The sequence below is a fragment of the Colius striatus genome, chromosome 1 (assembly GCF_028858725.1).
Source record: "Colius striatus isolate bColStr4 chromosome 1, bColStr4.1.hap1, whole genome shotgun sequence".
In the NCBI taxonomy this organism is placed as follows: Eukaryota; Metazoa; Chordata; class Aves; order Coliiformes; family Coliidae; genus Colius; species Colius striatus.
In genome coordinates this window covers 78,273,187-78,290,405 of record NC_084759.1, presented here as the reverse complement: position 1 = coordinate 78,290,405, position 17,219 = coordinate 78,273,187, and the positions used below count along the sequence as shown (strand labels likewise).

At 38.9% G+C, this 17,219-nt stretch overlaps 1 protein-coding gene across 3 annotated transcripts in view; it reads left to right on the top strand.

Moving 5' to 3' along the window:
• CTPS2 (CTP synthase 2) overlaps nucleotides 1-16,999 on the top strand; it is an 83,555-nt gene extending 66,556 nt beyond the window's left edge. For 2 of the 3 annotated variants that reach the window (XM_061999096.1, XM_061999115.1), the window contains exons 17-19: nucleotides 3,172-3,316; nucleotides 12,614-12,724; nucleotides 14,420-16,999. In XM_061999096.1, coding sequence (XP_061855080.1) covers nucleotides 3,172-3,316; nucleotides 12,614-12,683 — 215 coding nt within the window. In that variant the 3' untranslated portion in view covers nucleotides 12,684-12,724; nucleotides 14,420-16,999. The remainder of the gene's footprint in view (nucleotides 1-3,171; nucleotides 3,317-12,613; nucleotides 12,725-14,419) is intronic. The other variant, XM_061999106.1, reaches the window with a different exon arrangement.
• The last annotated feature ends 220 nt before the right edge of the window (nucleotides 17,000-17,219 follow it).

The following is a 17,219-nucleotide window of genomic DNA, read 5'->3' as shown; positions in this document are numbered from 1 at the left end:
CGGATGTTAGGAGGAGTCTTAAACTTCTTAAGGATTGTACATATATTTCATTGTTGTGTAGAGACATACTTCTTTTCCAAAAAGTCTTAAGTCTACATACGTACATTTGGTTGTGTAGAATTGTAGAGTGGTTTGAGCAGTCATCTAGTCCAACCTTCTGTTTCAATGCAAGGCTACCTTCAAATACAGGCTACCTTGTGGAGAGCCGTATCAGTCAAGTTTTGAGTCCCTCCAAGTACGCTATTGGTAGAACTTAAGCCACTCACCAATACTTTCTGAGCCCAACAGTCCAGCCATTTTTTAACACACTTTGTAGTCTATCCATAGTCTATAGCTCTCAGCTGGGACTCTGGGAAACCATACTAAAAGCCTTGCTAAAGCAGGATAAAGGAAGGCTGCTGCTCTCCTTGCATCCAAAGACTGATAGTGTGCAAGCTTGTTGTGCCCAATTGTCTTCCTGTTCTCCATGTGTGTAGAAATCCCCTGAGGGTGGATTTGTTTCATAGGCTTACCATGAACTGAGGTTAGGCTGACTGTCCTGTAGTTCCTTGTATCCTTCTTTATGTTTTTCTTGAAGGACATTGTGACTGCCTTTTTCCAGTCATCAGGGCCCTCTCATGATCACCTTTGACTTTTAAAGATAAAAGTCAGCCTCATGATGACATTGGCCTGCTCATTAGCCACCCTCAAATATTGTTAGTCAGACTTCAATAACTGCTGTATGTTCAGTTTGCCTGAGTATATGAAGCCTATATAAATGCAATATAGCCAAAGTATGAAACATCACAGAAATAGATTACCTAGAGAGGCTGTGAAATCTCCATCCTTGCAGACAGAAAGCTACAAGACTTGACTAGACAAAGCTGTCAGCAACCTGGTTTAATTTTCAACTTGCTTTGAGCAGGAGGGTGGGACTAGAGACCTCCCAAAGCACCTCCCAATCAGTTTGTGTCTCCTTCTGTTACCTTCTGTTTAGAATCATATAAAAAGTATGAAAATCAAATAGAAAGAAAGCTCATTTCTTTCACAGAAGTGATTCAGATAAATAAGGGTTTGATACTGGGTAAATTTGGACTAGTTTACCGAGTGAGACATATCTTTTCTAAAAGATTCTGAAATAAAAAGGAACCAACCTGCATATGTTTATGCTACACAAAGTAGCTCTTAGAAACAGTCCCTTTGATTTTATTTAATTCTTTGATTCAAACTTTTGCTGTTAAGTGACTGTTGGCTAGATGAGTATCAGGCACCTGAAGATGCAGGCTACCTTAGAAGATTTCTTTTTTTTTCTTATGTGGCCCCTAATTGCCATTGCTTAACATCCACTCCATGCACAGAAACATAAATTTATCATAAGAATGTTACCCTCCTGTGGAGTGCTATTTGTGACATGATGCTTCTGAGAATTCATTTCATATATTCCATATATTTGTTGAAGAACAGTGCTGTAATTTTGAACCAAGGTTTGAATTTAGACACTTACTTATAACGTCACCATAGAGAACAATCTGAGAGCAAAGGATATATTTGAATTCATAAACTACTAATTTTAATGGTGTTCTTTGCATAGTTTATTCCTGAGAGATAACCTTTGTTACACATCCTAGTACTGGGAGGCTATTTTATCTCTCCTGCATGAAACAAATACTATAGAGAGCATCGTGAAGTAAATCAGGCAGAATTTTTAAATTGCATGTTACTCGGAAAAGAATAAAAGCAGCGGTAAAACCTGGAATTATTTAACAATGGACTCCAAGGAGGCTTGATTACTAAAGAAAAACAGTCATCAGAGGGAGGAGAGTGGGCTGGAGCAGAAGCACAGAAATAACAGTACACCAGATAGCTTAGGCAAAGCTTTTAAGCAAAATATCCCCACAGGAAATATTTGAAGCTTTGTCTTGTTTTACAGCTTTAAAGAACTAAATTGCACAGTGGAGAGGAAGAAGTGATGGGATAATTTTAGGATTCAGATTCTCTTCAAGACATAGTCGTGGAGAGAAGAGCAGTGTACCAGATCGTATAGGTTATCTTCACAGAAGAAAACTCCAGCTTTCTTGTTATCTCTTATTATGTACTGCAGATAAATTCCTCAAATGTTTGGATTACTTTGGAAATTGTCAAACCAGCTCTTCTGTGGTTAATTTCATCTAGTGTCCTGGCACTAGAAGTGGTTAATGTTAATGTCCTTTAAAACAATATTCAGAGAAGGAACAGGTGCACAGCAGAAACCCATGAGAACGTTTTCCCTTCCTTTTCCTTCTGAAGCAATCAGAAGGGAAGCACAAGCAGTAGTAAAAAGGTACTTTGATTGGGAAACAGGGTGGTGAAGATTTAAGAGAAGGTGAAGCAGCGTGGCATGTGTAGTTTAGCAGGCAGAGCTGAATGACATTGATATTGTCATCCTTACTCACACAGGCCAAAGAGCAGGAATGAGGAGCGCCATAAGAAGTGGATTTAAATTGGCTGTAACAACGATGGCCTGTGAATTAGGAAAAGATTTCTAAGCAAAATGAGAGAGTATCAGAAGAACTTTCTAGTGGGATCAAAAAGACCTAGGGTGTGTTATGACAGATGCTTGACCCTTTGCACATGAGACTGCACAAAGTAGCTGCATTCAATAACAGCAGACAGGACTTAATATCCCTTCCTGGCCCAATTATTTGAAGCTTGTTTTCCCCAGTTTTCTCTGTACATTGCTTTCAAATCCATTTCTTAGTATGTAAATAGTTACTGTGTGGTAATGTTTGGTCTTTTGAGAACTGTTTTATTTTTTTCCCCAGATATGTATGGGTGAATGTTCTGAATATATATGTATAAATATATCTTGGAAACAAAAATCATGTGATAAATGTAGACTTTGGGGTTGTTCCCACCTACCCCCAGCTTACATGTTGGTACAGGTTTATTATTCATCTTTTAATTACATCATTGTGCATGTTAAGGTTGAATCACAGGATGATTTTTTCTTAATTTGACTGACTAACCTTCTGCCTCTGTTGTCAATTGCTTTTCATGGAAAAAGTTAAGGTTTCTGCTGCCTCACCCTTAAATTCACACATGCTGATCTGGCTTTTGGACTCCTGTGTGAAAGCTTCAATAATTTTTTTCCTAGCAATTGCTCTACCATCTTCTTCCTACATCTTATAATTTTCTTGTACATCTATCTTGTAGATCACCCATATTTTGTGGGAGTTCAGTTCCACCCAGAGTTTTCCTCAAGACCTATGAAACCCTCACCTCCATACCTTGGACTGTTGCTTGCAGCAACTGGGACACTCAATGCATACCTGCAACGTGGATGTAAATTGTCTCCAAGGTAATCTTTCTTACTTACCTGCCTGCACTTTGACAGTCCCATTTTTGGAGGAACTATCCCACCTTTCAATTTGTAAATCCAGAAGAGGAAAAGGAGTTCTTTATATATTGATTCACTTGTTCCAGTGCATGCCTGACATGTAAACCCTGGTGTAAAAGTATCTGGATATAGTAAGCATAGGTCTTGGCTTTCTTCTTTTCAGAGGCTATTAAGGCTAACATACATTACAACTAGAAAGTAATAAAACACCTTTAGTAAATTCCTATGACATTAGTGGCCTCCTGTGTTAACTTTCATTACCAATAGTTTCACAGGGAAAGAGATTTGCTAGAGGATCAAACGATGAAGTGAAATGCTTACCTAGTTGTGCTTGAATGATGGTAGCAACAAAAAAACCTCAGTGATTTTATTTTGCAGTAGCTAAATAATTAATACCGTGTACCAGAGATAGGCCTAGAACAAAACAGCTGGGATGTCTTTAGACTTGTGGAAAGGTTTGGCTCTAGATCAAAACTGGATGTTTCAGCCAAACTAAAATGCTTTGTCCCATTTCCCTTGAACACTGACTTTTTAGTTTATTGGCTGTAGCAATATTTTGTAGCCAATGTTAACTCATTCTTGTTTATTTCAATGATATTAACAGTTACAATTTCATTACAATAACAATAATAAAAAGGTCAGAAGGAACAACAAGTACAATAACAAAAATATGAAAAAAAGGTCACAGAATGACTGACTAATAACACAGAACAGATCCAGCTCTGGCATATTTAGTTTTCCCCTGAACATAGCACCAAACCTACTGGTTTTGTGGTTTGTTGTTGTGTTTTGTTTTGGGTCTTTTTTGAGCATTGCTTTCTATTAAAATGTGGTTCTTAAGCAAGAAATAAAAAAATTATTGAGGTTTCAGTAGTAATGGAAAATAGCCAAGCCAGACCAGGGCAGTATATTTTGCTACTCTGCTTCTTATGGGTAGCAGTTGTCTTTCATAAATTCACTTCACCTTTGCTCACCCTGGCTGATTATGCGTTGATGCACCTACAGAGAAAATTTCTTAATGATCCACAAACTACAGCTTGATTGAAATACTCCTGTTATCTGAGATTGTCATTGGTATTAGCAGTCATGACATTATCTATCCTTCAAAATTTGTGCCAGTGCATTCCACAGGTCAAATTTTTGTGATGCTTGTCAGGAGGGAGTCTTCAAGTGCGGCCATCTTCAGTCTTTTCCTCTCTGCCTCACAGTTCATTATATTTCCCAGGTCCCCATATCCTTTCTTTTATGGTATTCTCACATAATTATATTGATTTGTCTCTTTGAGATAAAGAAAAAATACTTTTTTTGAACGAGTGAATTGCATGTGTCCTGCTAATTGAAATCCAAATCCCTTGGCATTGTAGCGAATATGTTTTCTAACTTTGACTTTGTTTCAACAGTTACTGAATATGTCACGCTTATTTGAATTAATCAATAAAAAGTATACCCAGCTCTTTTTCTTCATGTTCATACAATAAACTCAAACCAATACTTAAAACATTTAGCAAATGTTTAAAAGAAATCTTACCCCAAAACTTTGTATGTAAACCCACAATTTTAAACTAGTTTTACACAGCAATCAAACTCCTTTGTCTTGAGAAACACCACTGGAAGAGAAAAACCTTTTGAGGCTAAAATAGGAGCATTTTATATGGAAGAATGTTCAAGAGAGAATTTCAATGCTAATTACAGCACACCCACTCATATTAACATACCCACCTGCTGAGTGGGAAGAGTTTCTAATTTAAACCTTTAAACTGCAGAGCGCTAGTGATTTCATTGAACAGTAAAGCTAAGGCATGTCATAACAAGACTGAAACAAATCTGAGAGGATTTTCTACATGCCTCATCCAACATTGCCTACATGAACTGTAGTCACACTGTTGAGAGCAAACCAGAAAGATAAATTGTGGAGGCCACCAAATTGAGCAGATTACCTGAGCTACGCTATTAAAAACACTAGGAAGAGAATCAATGTTGAAGTCCTGAGAAAAAAAGAAATATGTATTTCAGCATGAGGTTCTTAACAGGAAATCATTACCCTGGAACAATTAACAGCCCCACAATTAGGATGCAAATTTAGAACACCTGACCCCTGGACAGAAGCCTGAGCTTCTAAGCAAAGCAAACAGTAAGTTTAAAGATGCATCACACCTCCCAGGACAGTGCCCTAAATAAATAAAAGTGAATAAACCTCTTTATTTTTTGAGAGGATGACTCTGGTACACAGTCTGAGAATGCTTACACATAGGCATAGCCATACCTAGTTTGAGACTGGAATGTATCCTCTGGGGTAAACTTAGTTCCCAGAAGCTTTGATGTCTACAGAGACAGTCAAGAGCTGTGCAAAAAATGGGAGTTACTCAGTGATGAGTTATTACTTAGTTCCTTGAAGTGGTAGTTGGTCATCCTAAGTTACCTTGGTGGTTTCAGCCTCCGGTGCATTATGGCATGAGTGCCTAACCATCAGACAAAGCCATGTACTTCATTTCCTTATGAATGGTTTATAAATTGTGACCTTTTTCCAAATCTTTCCATGGTAATACTGAAGCTGACATTTCATATGGAGCTGAGAAAGGTGTGGGCCTGCCACTTTGCATGTTTCATTTTGAAGGACAGAGAAAACCAGAACCACTCTAAGAAACAGTACAATACCCACAAATGTATTGCTTTTTAGAGAAAGCAAAAGGTTTTAATAGAAAACTAGTGAATGAAGAGTAAAGTTGACTTCTACTGAGTCTTACAGTGTTTCATTTGGAAAAAGGAATAAAAACTGGCTGTGAACAAGGCCATATGGTTTGCAAAACCACTGACGTGCAATAAAGCCATGTTGGTTTTTTTCTCCACTCATAGCATGTTTAACATCAGCAGACTTTATTTCTTCTTTCTCTTCAACCAATCTTTATTAATGGCCTGCAAGAGTAGGCTACAGTGCATTAATAATATTTGCAAATACTATCATTTAAATAAGAGCTGAAAGCACTATTCCTAAGAAAGAAATAACCTAAAAATATATAAGGAATTTAGACACCTGGGCTGAAAATAATGATATCATGTGTCCCTTCAGAGGAAGAGGGTAAGACGCAAAGATAAATAATTAAAACACGAATGTCTGGCAGAAGGGAGGAAATGTAGGAAGTGAAAGATGTTTCTAGATGAGAAAGTGTGGGCAACTAGAACTACAGCCAAAAGAAATTTTTGCAAGTTGTTAGTGAATATGCTGATGTGAGGCACCAATCTAGTGCCATCTAGGCACGGAGTACTCTGTTAAGTTCTAGGCAGGTTATTAATTAAAGGTGGCTTATGAGTTGCATTCAGAGAAAAGGAACAAAAGTGGCCAGAGGACAGAAGAAACAGTGCATAACGAATAAAACCTCAGATGATGTGCCCAGAGGCTGATTACTGCACTAACATGGTCCAACTATCTCCGAAATCATCTGTGTAAGGCAGTTTGGGCAAGCACCTATAAACAGACCATGAAACAGCCTTTGTGACGTATTATGGTGTATGAAGGACAAAGAAGGTATGAACCTTCTTTGAATACCTTCATGCCTTCATGAAGGTATGAAGGTATGATCTCTCTGATTCCCACTGATATTCATCCCCAACCAAGAACACATCTGGCACAGTGTCGTATTTCTGCCATTGGCCAAATCCAGACTTTAGAGAGGAAAGCAAAGGAAATTTTGTGATTTGAAGAACATAAAGGGAACAGCAAGAGAGGGGCTACTCCACAAAAGACTGTCCAAGAGCCAGACGTGACAACTGTACTGAGCAGTGTCCTCACTCTTCTGAGTCAGTACTACAGTTGCCAAAAAAGGCAAGTGGCGTGGCTCCAGTAACAGTTACCATGTCCTACAGATAGTCTAGTGCAGAAGTACAAAAGATGAGTTAGATCTGAGGTCAGTCTAGGGAATCCAGTCAACAGATGACTACAGAACTACAGAGATGGGTACAGGTATGCCTGTGACATAGCTCAGGCAAGGATTAGGAGCCCAGGCTCCTGGGCCCATCGGTAGAGGCTCCAGGTGAGGATGGTCAGGACAACTAATACTTGTAGACACCCTCAGAGCTTTTTCAGAAAACTGTGGAAGACATTTTAAAGGAAATTCCTTCTCAACCATAGTGGTACTTAGTAATGGTTAGTTATGGAAGTTTGTCATTTTAATGTTTACAGTGAAGACTCTTTTAAGCTACACACCCCAAGTCTTTTTCTGTGATTGCTAGGTGAATATGCACTTCAAAGGAGCCAAATAGCTTATCATAATGGTTGAGAGGGTCAGAAGCATAGCGCCCTACAACTACCTCTTTCTCTCTGGAGGTAAGCTGGAGGTAACTAGATCAGATGAAAATGTCTAAAGCTATATGAGTTGAATTCCATTTATGAGACTCAGATGAGGGGTTTTTATAACACAAATACATTCTGACATCTTGGCTGTATTTTTTTGTAATGTTGAGTCTCAACGAAACCATTATCCTAAATCCAGACATGTAAGTGTAGATGTCTGGCAGATTGGAACTGCGGAGTCTTAGGTGTGTTCTGAGGGATTCTTTAATGAAATGATGTTTCATGGAAGCAGAGGATCCTACAAGATTTGTGATTATAGTAAATGATATCATTACAACGATAATGATCATAAAAATCTGCCCTGAGAAATATGGGTCACTGCAATTGTAACTTGCACAATCAAATATGCATTTATTTTAAACATTTTAATGACTATAGTCATTTTAATTATTCAACTTTATGTGGGGGAAATAAATAACAGTAATTAACAGATTTATTTTTGCTAAGTTCTTGAAAGCTCTAACGATTGCTTGTTTTAAACAGATGTGACTTGTACCAAATGTAATTACATTTATCTTTAGTTTGTGTTGAGGAAGAAATGAGCTTAGCTTAGCTCCTGCCTTTGCAAGGAATAGCATTACTCTAATAATTGTTTTAAATTGCTTACATTTCTGGAAAAGGACTCTTTTTTTTGGTCAATGATACATTAAAAAAGGCTGGAAAAAGCTACTCTGAAACTTTCACTTCATCTGCATTTTTCAAATGGAACAGGCAGAACATTCAAGAACTACCTATTTTACAGTTGTACGTGTTTCTTAATAAAAGCTCTGAAAGCTTGCAGTTTGGTGCTTTTGAGTAGCTGTTTGAGTAGTATAGGTTTAATATTGATCTTGAGCCTAGTGGTTTGCTAGCTGCGATTTGGTTGCTGAGGTGATGTGTTCTAGTTTCTTGCCGTGTGATTTTGTCTATCAGCTGCCTTCTGTACTAAACCAAGAGGGAATCTTCCCATTTTGTCTCTCTTCTGTGCTTTAGACTGATGCATAGCAGAGGGATGGTGATGACTGTGTCAGCAGGACAGAGATATCTGAAATGGCAAATAGTTTGGTAATAATGGAGCACACCTAGGGGGAAGCTCTTTTTATTGTTTACAACTTGAAAAGACAGGGAACTGAGGATGGGTGAATTTTAAAACAAAACAAATCCTGTAATTTAAATTTTCACCAGAGGATGTTTTCCTTGCCCCAGTCAAGAAATATGTTACAGTTCACTGCAAATTACAATACTACCTAGGAACTGGTTGATATTCCACTTTGCAGTGAATATATTTCCATTAGATACAGGTAGGTCAGGCGTAAGGATCAAAGTGACCAAAATGCTTCATCCTGAAGACTGAAGTGACTTAATTAGATCTAGTGGCACTACATACTCTTGAATTTTGTTCTTATCTTGGCCACATATTTATACTCCAAATACCATGGAAGAAAAAAAAAAAGGTATAGAACTGCCGTGGTGGCCTTAGATCTGCTCACTAGCTCCTTTTTGTTGGAATCCACTCTTGTAAGAGTCATTACAAACAAGATGAAGTGGGTGTCAGGTTCTTGCTCAAGATGATTACTTGTTAATTTGTACACAAACAGAGAAAACTTGTTGAAGGAAATACAACCATATTTTTTCAGTTGAGGGCTCAGTGTAAGAAAGAATTTCATGAAGGAGAAGCTGGGCTTATTTGATTTCTCACGACTACTTTTGTAGCCAGCACATTTCAGTAAGGTTACATAATATTAGTAACTGTGGGCACAAAATATCCATTTGGTTTTTATGTTTAATATCTGTGTACCAATTCAGTTTAATTTGGAAGGAAGTACACATTTATGCTGAAGAGAGATGATGACTCATTTGTGCTTAATACTGCCTGAAGTTTTAGTTCAGATTGTTCATCAGTTGAATACAGTTAATATCACAGTAAGTCTTACAAACTGGCCATCAGCACTGGTTTGAAGCTACAATATCCAGGTGCAGATATGCCAAAAAAGTCCGTGGTTGCTTTCAAGCCTGCTGGCAGCTTAACTCTTGAAGATGTTGAGGTTTCCTTGGAGCCCAAGCCGTTCTTGATACCATGATACCATGGCTTGTGGGAGTACTTAGAGATATCATGCAAGCAACTGAAACTGTGAGACAGACAGTTACCTGAGTCTAACCCTAACTTTCTTGCCACTGTGGCTTGCTTGTCAGAGATGAAACTGACTTACACCCAATAAGAACAGCCCTAAAGCAGGGGAGACCATGAAGTGCTACCGCAGAAGACAAGAATGTGATGTCAAGAGCCCTTCTCTGGGATGAGGAGTCTTGAACTAAATTGGGCAATGTGGGAACAGGAACAAAATTGTTGTTATCTGAGTAAGTGTTTTAGTCTCTGGGCTAGTGGCTCTGCAAGTGACCCTCAGCTTCTGCAAACTGGAAACATGCCTGAAAAGTTGGGGTGGTGAGTCAATGAAATGCTGAAAGCACCCTGTGTTGTGTCACTGCTTCTGTGGGTGAATGTCTCTAAAACCTGTCATTGAGTTGGGGGTGAGTTGTGGATGATGAGAGGGCCGTTTGGATATCGCTTCATCAAGAGATGAAGCTGGACAGTTCTCTGTCTAAATATCTAAATGGTGGGTGTCAGGAGTTTGGGGCATCCCTTTTTTCTATGGTAGCTAGCAACAGGATAAGGGGTAATGGGATGAAGCTGGAACACAAAAAGTTCCACTTAATTATAAGAAAAAACTATTTCACTGTGAGGGTGAGGGAGCCCTGGCACAGGCTGCCCAGAGGGGTTGTGGAGGCTCCTTCCTTGGAGGTCTTCAAGACCTGCCTTGAACATGTTCCTATGTGACCTGATCTAGGTGGACCTGCTTCTGCAGGGGGGTCAGACTAGATGATCTCTAAAGATCCCTTCCAACCCCTGCCATTCTATGATTCTGTGATTCCTCATTAGTCCCTGAGACACTTAAAACATCTGTCTCCCATACTATGTTGTATAGAGATCTCTGGCATATGTTTTTTGGGCTTTGACTCTCACTGGGCAGCAGAAAAAGTGGATTAAAACAAAATTTCTCTGAAGGATTTGGGCTTAAACCAAAGCTATCACAAGATTATGCAGCTCTCTGCAGTCACAGTTTTACCTTCTGTTCTATGGACAATTTTCACTGTTGTGCTGTGATGTGACAATGCAAACCTGTTTTAATAATGCTGAATTTTTATTCCATGTTTCCATGGGTACTTTCAGAAAGAAGTAAGTACAATGTCAGTGATGTTGTGTTTGTCTGTGTGCGTCTGGCATGATTGTTTGTACTGTTAACAACACTTTCCTCACTTGACCTGTGTAATTGTTTGCCAGCTGGTGAAATGATCCAATTGAGCATTTCTCACTAGCCCAATATGACAGCACCCTGTATAACCACATCAACAACAAGAGTGTCATGCAAAGAAAGGGCAGAGTGCTGCAGGCAAAGTCTTAAAGTTAGAAAAGTGGGAATGTCAAGGCCATTTTATACAGGATTTAGTACAACAGTTTGCTGTAACTGTAGGAGGCTTTCCTAACAGTTAAAGGGAGAAATTAAATGAGATGACTCTTGGTGCTATTTCTTCTCTCCTACTCTCTATTTTGGCAAAGAAGAGAAGGTGAAATTCAGGCTACAAAGCAGCTCTCAGTAACAAGCACCAGTATAGCTGAGTGCAATTTGTTCACTGTTCCACATTGCAGCCTAGATCAAAGATCTCCAGCTGTGAGATTTCACAGTTCCACTTGAAACATTGAACAGCAGGCAGTCACTGGGGATTTACAGATGAGATTGTGTCTGGATGGGCCATGGGCTGGCTGTATGTTTGATGTCTCAGTCAGAGACACCTGGGCATAAGCCCAGAGATGAGGAGTGTGACATGACTGAGGTCCTGCTGGCTAGAGGATGAATGTGTATGGGATAAGAGATGTGACAAAACAGGAGTGCAGTGGCTGGAGCAGGATTAGTACCTGAGGCTGACACTGATGTCCCCACACAAATGAGGGTCACACTGCATTAACCATAACCTGTGCTCTGAAGTATCACAGAACTGACCAGAATTATTGCTGCTCAAACATACTTGTCAATTTCCTGGGATCCCTTTGCTGGCTACTGGTCTTGGGAAATTCAAGTATCTGGAAAACAGACTGTAGTAGTAGGGAGAGGATGGTGCTGGAGAGTCTTCAGAGGAGGTGCACTTAGACTTAAGATAAACTTGTTGGATCCAATAGACATCACAGCCGACCTAAAATGTGGTTTGTGGGCACTTCTTTCTCTCAGTTGCTGTGGTGATTTCTGCTCTTCACTGTTTCCATGTTCTAGCCACTTATAAAACAATCACTTGCATGGCAATTTGTTCTGTGAAAACCAGTCTGCTTCTCTCAGGAAACAGCAGAAGGGAACAAAACCTCAGGAAAAAGCCATCAAGATATTGTTTGATGCAATTAAAATTATTTATGTTCTAACTGGAAGAGCAAGAATTATAATTTAAGTATAAATTCAATCATTCTGAGTAGGTAAAGTTGTCTTTTTCTTTGGTCAAAACAATAATTTTCTTTATATTAAAGGAGAGATTTCTTTTGGTCTTGCTCCGAATACCTATTATTCTCCATGCTGTTAATCATGATCATAGGCACACAGCACCAGCAAGCTGTAGAATGAATGTAGAGGGACCAAGCAAAAAGAAATTGAACAGACTGTTTATCATGAGGAATATTTTTTTTCTCATCAGGTATTAGAGTCCAAACTTAAGCCCATTCTTGTGGAGGAAGGTGTTCTAAAATACCAAAACTGAGCATGAGCTTAATGTAATTTTCTGGAAGTGGGTTGCATTTGGGGAAAGTGTTGGTCATATGCATCATCTGGGTTGGAGGGTTTGACATAAATGATTTGTTTTAGATCCTTCTGACTGTGTATTGCTTTTAACAGTGACAGCTACAGTGACCTCAGTGATGATAGCTCTCCAGAAAAAGAGTTTCCTAATTCAGAAGCAAGCTGAAATGATTGTATGAGATGACAGAAATGGATGATGCTGGTGAGGTAAACGGAATAATTTTGATACTGCTTTATGACGTTTATTTCTTCTAGGCTTAAAACAGGAGACAAATTTATCTTGATTCTCCATTTGGTTTCAAATCCCATCTGAGAGCTTGTTTTCTTCCTTGTCTGCAGCACTTAATTGTTTTCCTCTTCTGCTGCTTAACTCTGCAACGGTGGTATTTAAGTCTGCTAGGTGGTTTGGGTACAGCTTATATGTAGGATGCTGTACAAAAATCAAATTGTGTTTGAAGATACAGTGAAAATAAGTTTCAAAATGATGTTTTCTCTTTTTTTTGTGTTACTTCACTTTGCAAGGTTGGATCATTTTGAGTGCACAGTGTTGATGTGAATTTTATTTTGCATTAATATTCACCTGTAATTACCTTTGATGCGTTGATACAATGAAGACATTCCAAGATAAATACTTGGATTTGATCTGCAGAGTGGTAAAAATACAAGCAAGTTTTATAAAATCATAGCTTTATTTGCTATAGGCTTTGCCAAAGCAATGTGGGTTTGGTTATATATTCACCTGTAAACATGGTAAGCACAGATTTCCTTCTGTTTCCTGTGAGATACCTGATCTGTGTTGGATCTGGTTTTGAATCTCTATGTTATGTTGTTGTGCCTACACAAATTCATCAGAGTTGTGGCTGGTATGCTACTCTGATCCATGTATACATTCCTGCTTTTCAGTGTTTATGTCTTTCTGCAAGCAGGACACAACTTTCTAATCTGATTTTATTCCTCACACATGGTGTAATCACTAAGCAGCTGTGCCAAACAGATGATTAAGACTCGATGTGAATGATGCATTTTTTCCTGATGGTCCCTTGATGAAAATACTGGCATGAGGCACTAGAAACTGGAGTTTAGTCCTTAGTTGCAGAATAGGTTTCTTCTGTGATTTTTAATCTGTTTCTTTTTCCTTCTCATGTACCACATATTAAAGGTAATAATACATCCCCAAATTGTGAGAGTGGAGAAGAGAACATTAAGTGATTTCGTGACCTGGGACATACAGACACAGTACTGATTCATGGGTTAGAGTGACCAAAGAATAAGTAGACAAAATGTTCCTTTTCTTTCTTGCCTGGATCCTTCCTGGATCTTTCCTATCTACAAGCATCACTATGGCTCTGTTTCTTGAGACCAACACATAGTATAGGACAGCCTCTTTAGCTTTGGCTTTTGCTTTCCTCAATGGAATTTATGAATGATGCTTCTCTGTTTACCATTGCAGGTGCAACTTTGTTGGTTTAATTGCACTGCTTGGATCAATGTACTTTTGTGGTGCTTTTAAGTAGTCAAGCTGATTTTGTTTGAACATGTCACTAGTGGATACCAATTGTATTAACAGAATTATTCTAGAAAGGATTAAATACCTAATTCCAGATAGAAAAGAAGGATAAAAGTTTTGGCTCATGTATTTTTATCTTGGGGTTAAGTCTACCTGTTAATCAGAGCTGGATATGCATGTGAACCAAACTTAGCTTTGTGATTTTCCTTTATGCTTTGACCTAGATGAAATGCATCTACTTGTAGTGTTTATCATAGGACTACTTTTAAGTCAGTCAATGGATTTAAGAGAAACTGACATAAGCATGAAATAAACCAAGTTACAGAAGAAATATTTTCAATCATTAATTTTCTCCCCCATTTATTCTTCCTTCCTCTCCCTCTTTTATGTTACAGAAAGTTGGAAATGAGATAATATTGACCAGAAGAAAGTAGAAGAGTAAGCTGCTTATGGTTCTCATAGTGCCTCCTCCTATACTGTTTTCAATAACTCTCTTTACAGATGACAACTTTACTCTGCTATAGCAAAAACTATTCTGTATAAATACTGTTTCTCTTTAAAAATGACAAAATGGTTGTGCTAAACTTAGTTGTTAATCATTATTGATCTTGTCTTATATTCCAGAGTGGTCTCAGGTGAATACATAGTTGACAACTGTTCTTGATTTGAAGGAAGGTTTTTGTCTATTTTCAGTTTGCCCTAGAACAGGAAGATAAAATGCATTAATTCTTGTGAATGAGAGGGAATGCTTTACAATATCTAAGAGAAGGTTGTCTTACCCATAAGCAATAGAGACCTCTTTCATGTTACCCTGTTAAGCTTGTTGTATATACATATTTTTTTACTCTTTTGCTGTGCAATGTGTACAAATGAGAAATTGTTGCTGTATTTCAGTTCTTTGTGATTATAATAATTGATTTTGAATACATGTCTTTTTGCTTTGGTTTTATAAGTGATTTCACTTTACAAAAGTTCAAAGTTATTTGCTCTATTTCTCCTGAAGGTTTGATAGTATTGAACACAGTTTTGACCTACAAAATTACAGAAGAGATACTAGAAGGCAGTTCTGTATTTTTATTTTGTAAGAGAGACGGTAAATACACTTATGTTAAAATGTAATTTGAACACTTGTATGAAAGTTGTAGAAGAACCAGTCATAAACCTGGAACATTATCTGGGCTCCAGCTGTGCGACACCCAGTTCATGTCAGTAAATTAATATAAAGGTGAATTAAGGTTCACTGTTGTTTTCCCTTATCCACTGCATGGTCACGACACTCATCCCCCAATGGAATAGAGTGATGTATTTTAATTTAGAAATCATAAGTTATTCTACTGCACAACAATTGCAGGCACCCCTGCAGAGCCAGAACTGCAGCCCCTTAGCAGTGTGGCATCATCAGACCTGTCACAGAAGATGAACCTGAGCTATGGAACTAGTGGGCTCCAAATGCCTGGGGCATCCTTTCCCATAAAGAAAATTTCTAAGTTTTGAGCTTTGTGTTTCGTTTTGGTTTTGGGCAAAATGTCTTTTTAATTCATCTGAAGGTATTTTGTACCTGTACAAAACCAGAAAGCACCATGTCCCTTATTACAGCCTTGTAGAACCGTAAGTTTAAAAGCTTTGCATTGCTTTAGAAGATCTCAGGTTACACAGCCAATTTATCTCTTCATGAAAAGAAGCTTAAATGGTAATGAAACATAAAACATATTCCTACGGTGATGTTTATCTGAAGTGAATTGCAAATGCGTGCCTTAGAAATAGCAGGTGTCGACAGAATTGGTGTCACTGTATGTCCTTTCCAATGAGAGACATTGGTCACTGGTTTGTGGAAGGTGAAGCATTTCCTAAGATTGTCTGTAATGTGCAAAATGTATTTTCAAATGTATTAAATTGGATTATTCAGAAGTGCTTAGATGCTGTGTTAAAGAATCATTGTGCCAATCGTGGACTGTGGTGTCACAGAAGGAGTTTTTCTTTTAGTTACATCCCAGTTGTATTGTCTACATGATGCATCAAAAGTAACCGACGGGACAAAAAGACATGCATCCTGGAGGGAAGCTGGAAACAGCACCTTGATGTTCCAGTGTCCTTACAAATCCTCTTCCTGCCAACTGTGCTACACAAAGCAGTATCCTGGAGACAAACACATCACTGCCACTCGGGATCCATTTCCTATTTGAGCTGCCAGAAGCAGCAACATGCCATTTCCAAAACGGAAGAAGGCAAATGAGCCTTTTCCAGCTAAATCCTGGGCTGCATTCGGTGATCCTTCCCCTTCATTCAGTCAATCAGTACAAGAGATACATGGGCATACTCAAGGGAGTCCAGTGAATATCACTAAGGTGGTTGAAGGACTAGATGTGGGGAAAGGCTGAGAACATATTGATTTTGGCTGGGAGAGAGTAAATTTTCTTCACAGTAATCATTATAGGACTGTTTTAGTTTTGGGCAGGAAAGAGTGCCAATAACATGGGGATGCTTTTGTTATTGCTGAGCAGCATTTGCGTGCTATAAAGGCCTTTTCTGCTCCTCACTCCAGCTCACCAGCGAGTGGGCTGTGAGAGGGCATGAGAAGCTGTGAGGGAACACATCCAGGCCAGCTGACCCCAACTGGGACCAAAGGGACATCTGTAGATATTGAACAGGTACCATAGAACATCATGCTCAGCATAGACAGCTGGAGGGAAGAAGAAGGAAGGGAGGATGTCTGGAAATATGACACTTGTCTTCCCGAGTCACAGTTACGTGTGGTGAAGTGGTGGTTTCCTTAAGATGGCTGAACACCTGCCTGCCAGAGATAACACTGTCCAGCCTAGAGAAGGCTCAGAGGGGAAGGGGGTTAGATCTCATCCATGTGTATAAATACCTGAAAGGAGAGTGCAAAGAGGATGGAGTGAGGCCCTTCTCAAAGGTATCCAGTGACAGGACCAGAGACAATGAACATAAACTGAAATGGTAGGCTCCATCTCTAACCATGCACTAACAGAGATTGCCCAGGGAAATTATGGCGTTTCCATCTTAGGAGACCTCAAATTTACCTGGATCAAGGTCCGGGGCAACTGGCTCTAGATGACCCTGCTTGAGCAGTAAGTGTGGACCAGATGACCTAAAGAAGACCCTCCTAACCTCAACCATTCTATGAAAGTAAGTGTAATTGTCACAACCAACCTATAGTTAGGCTTCTCTCACTAA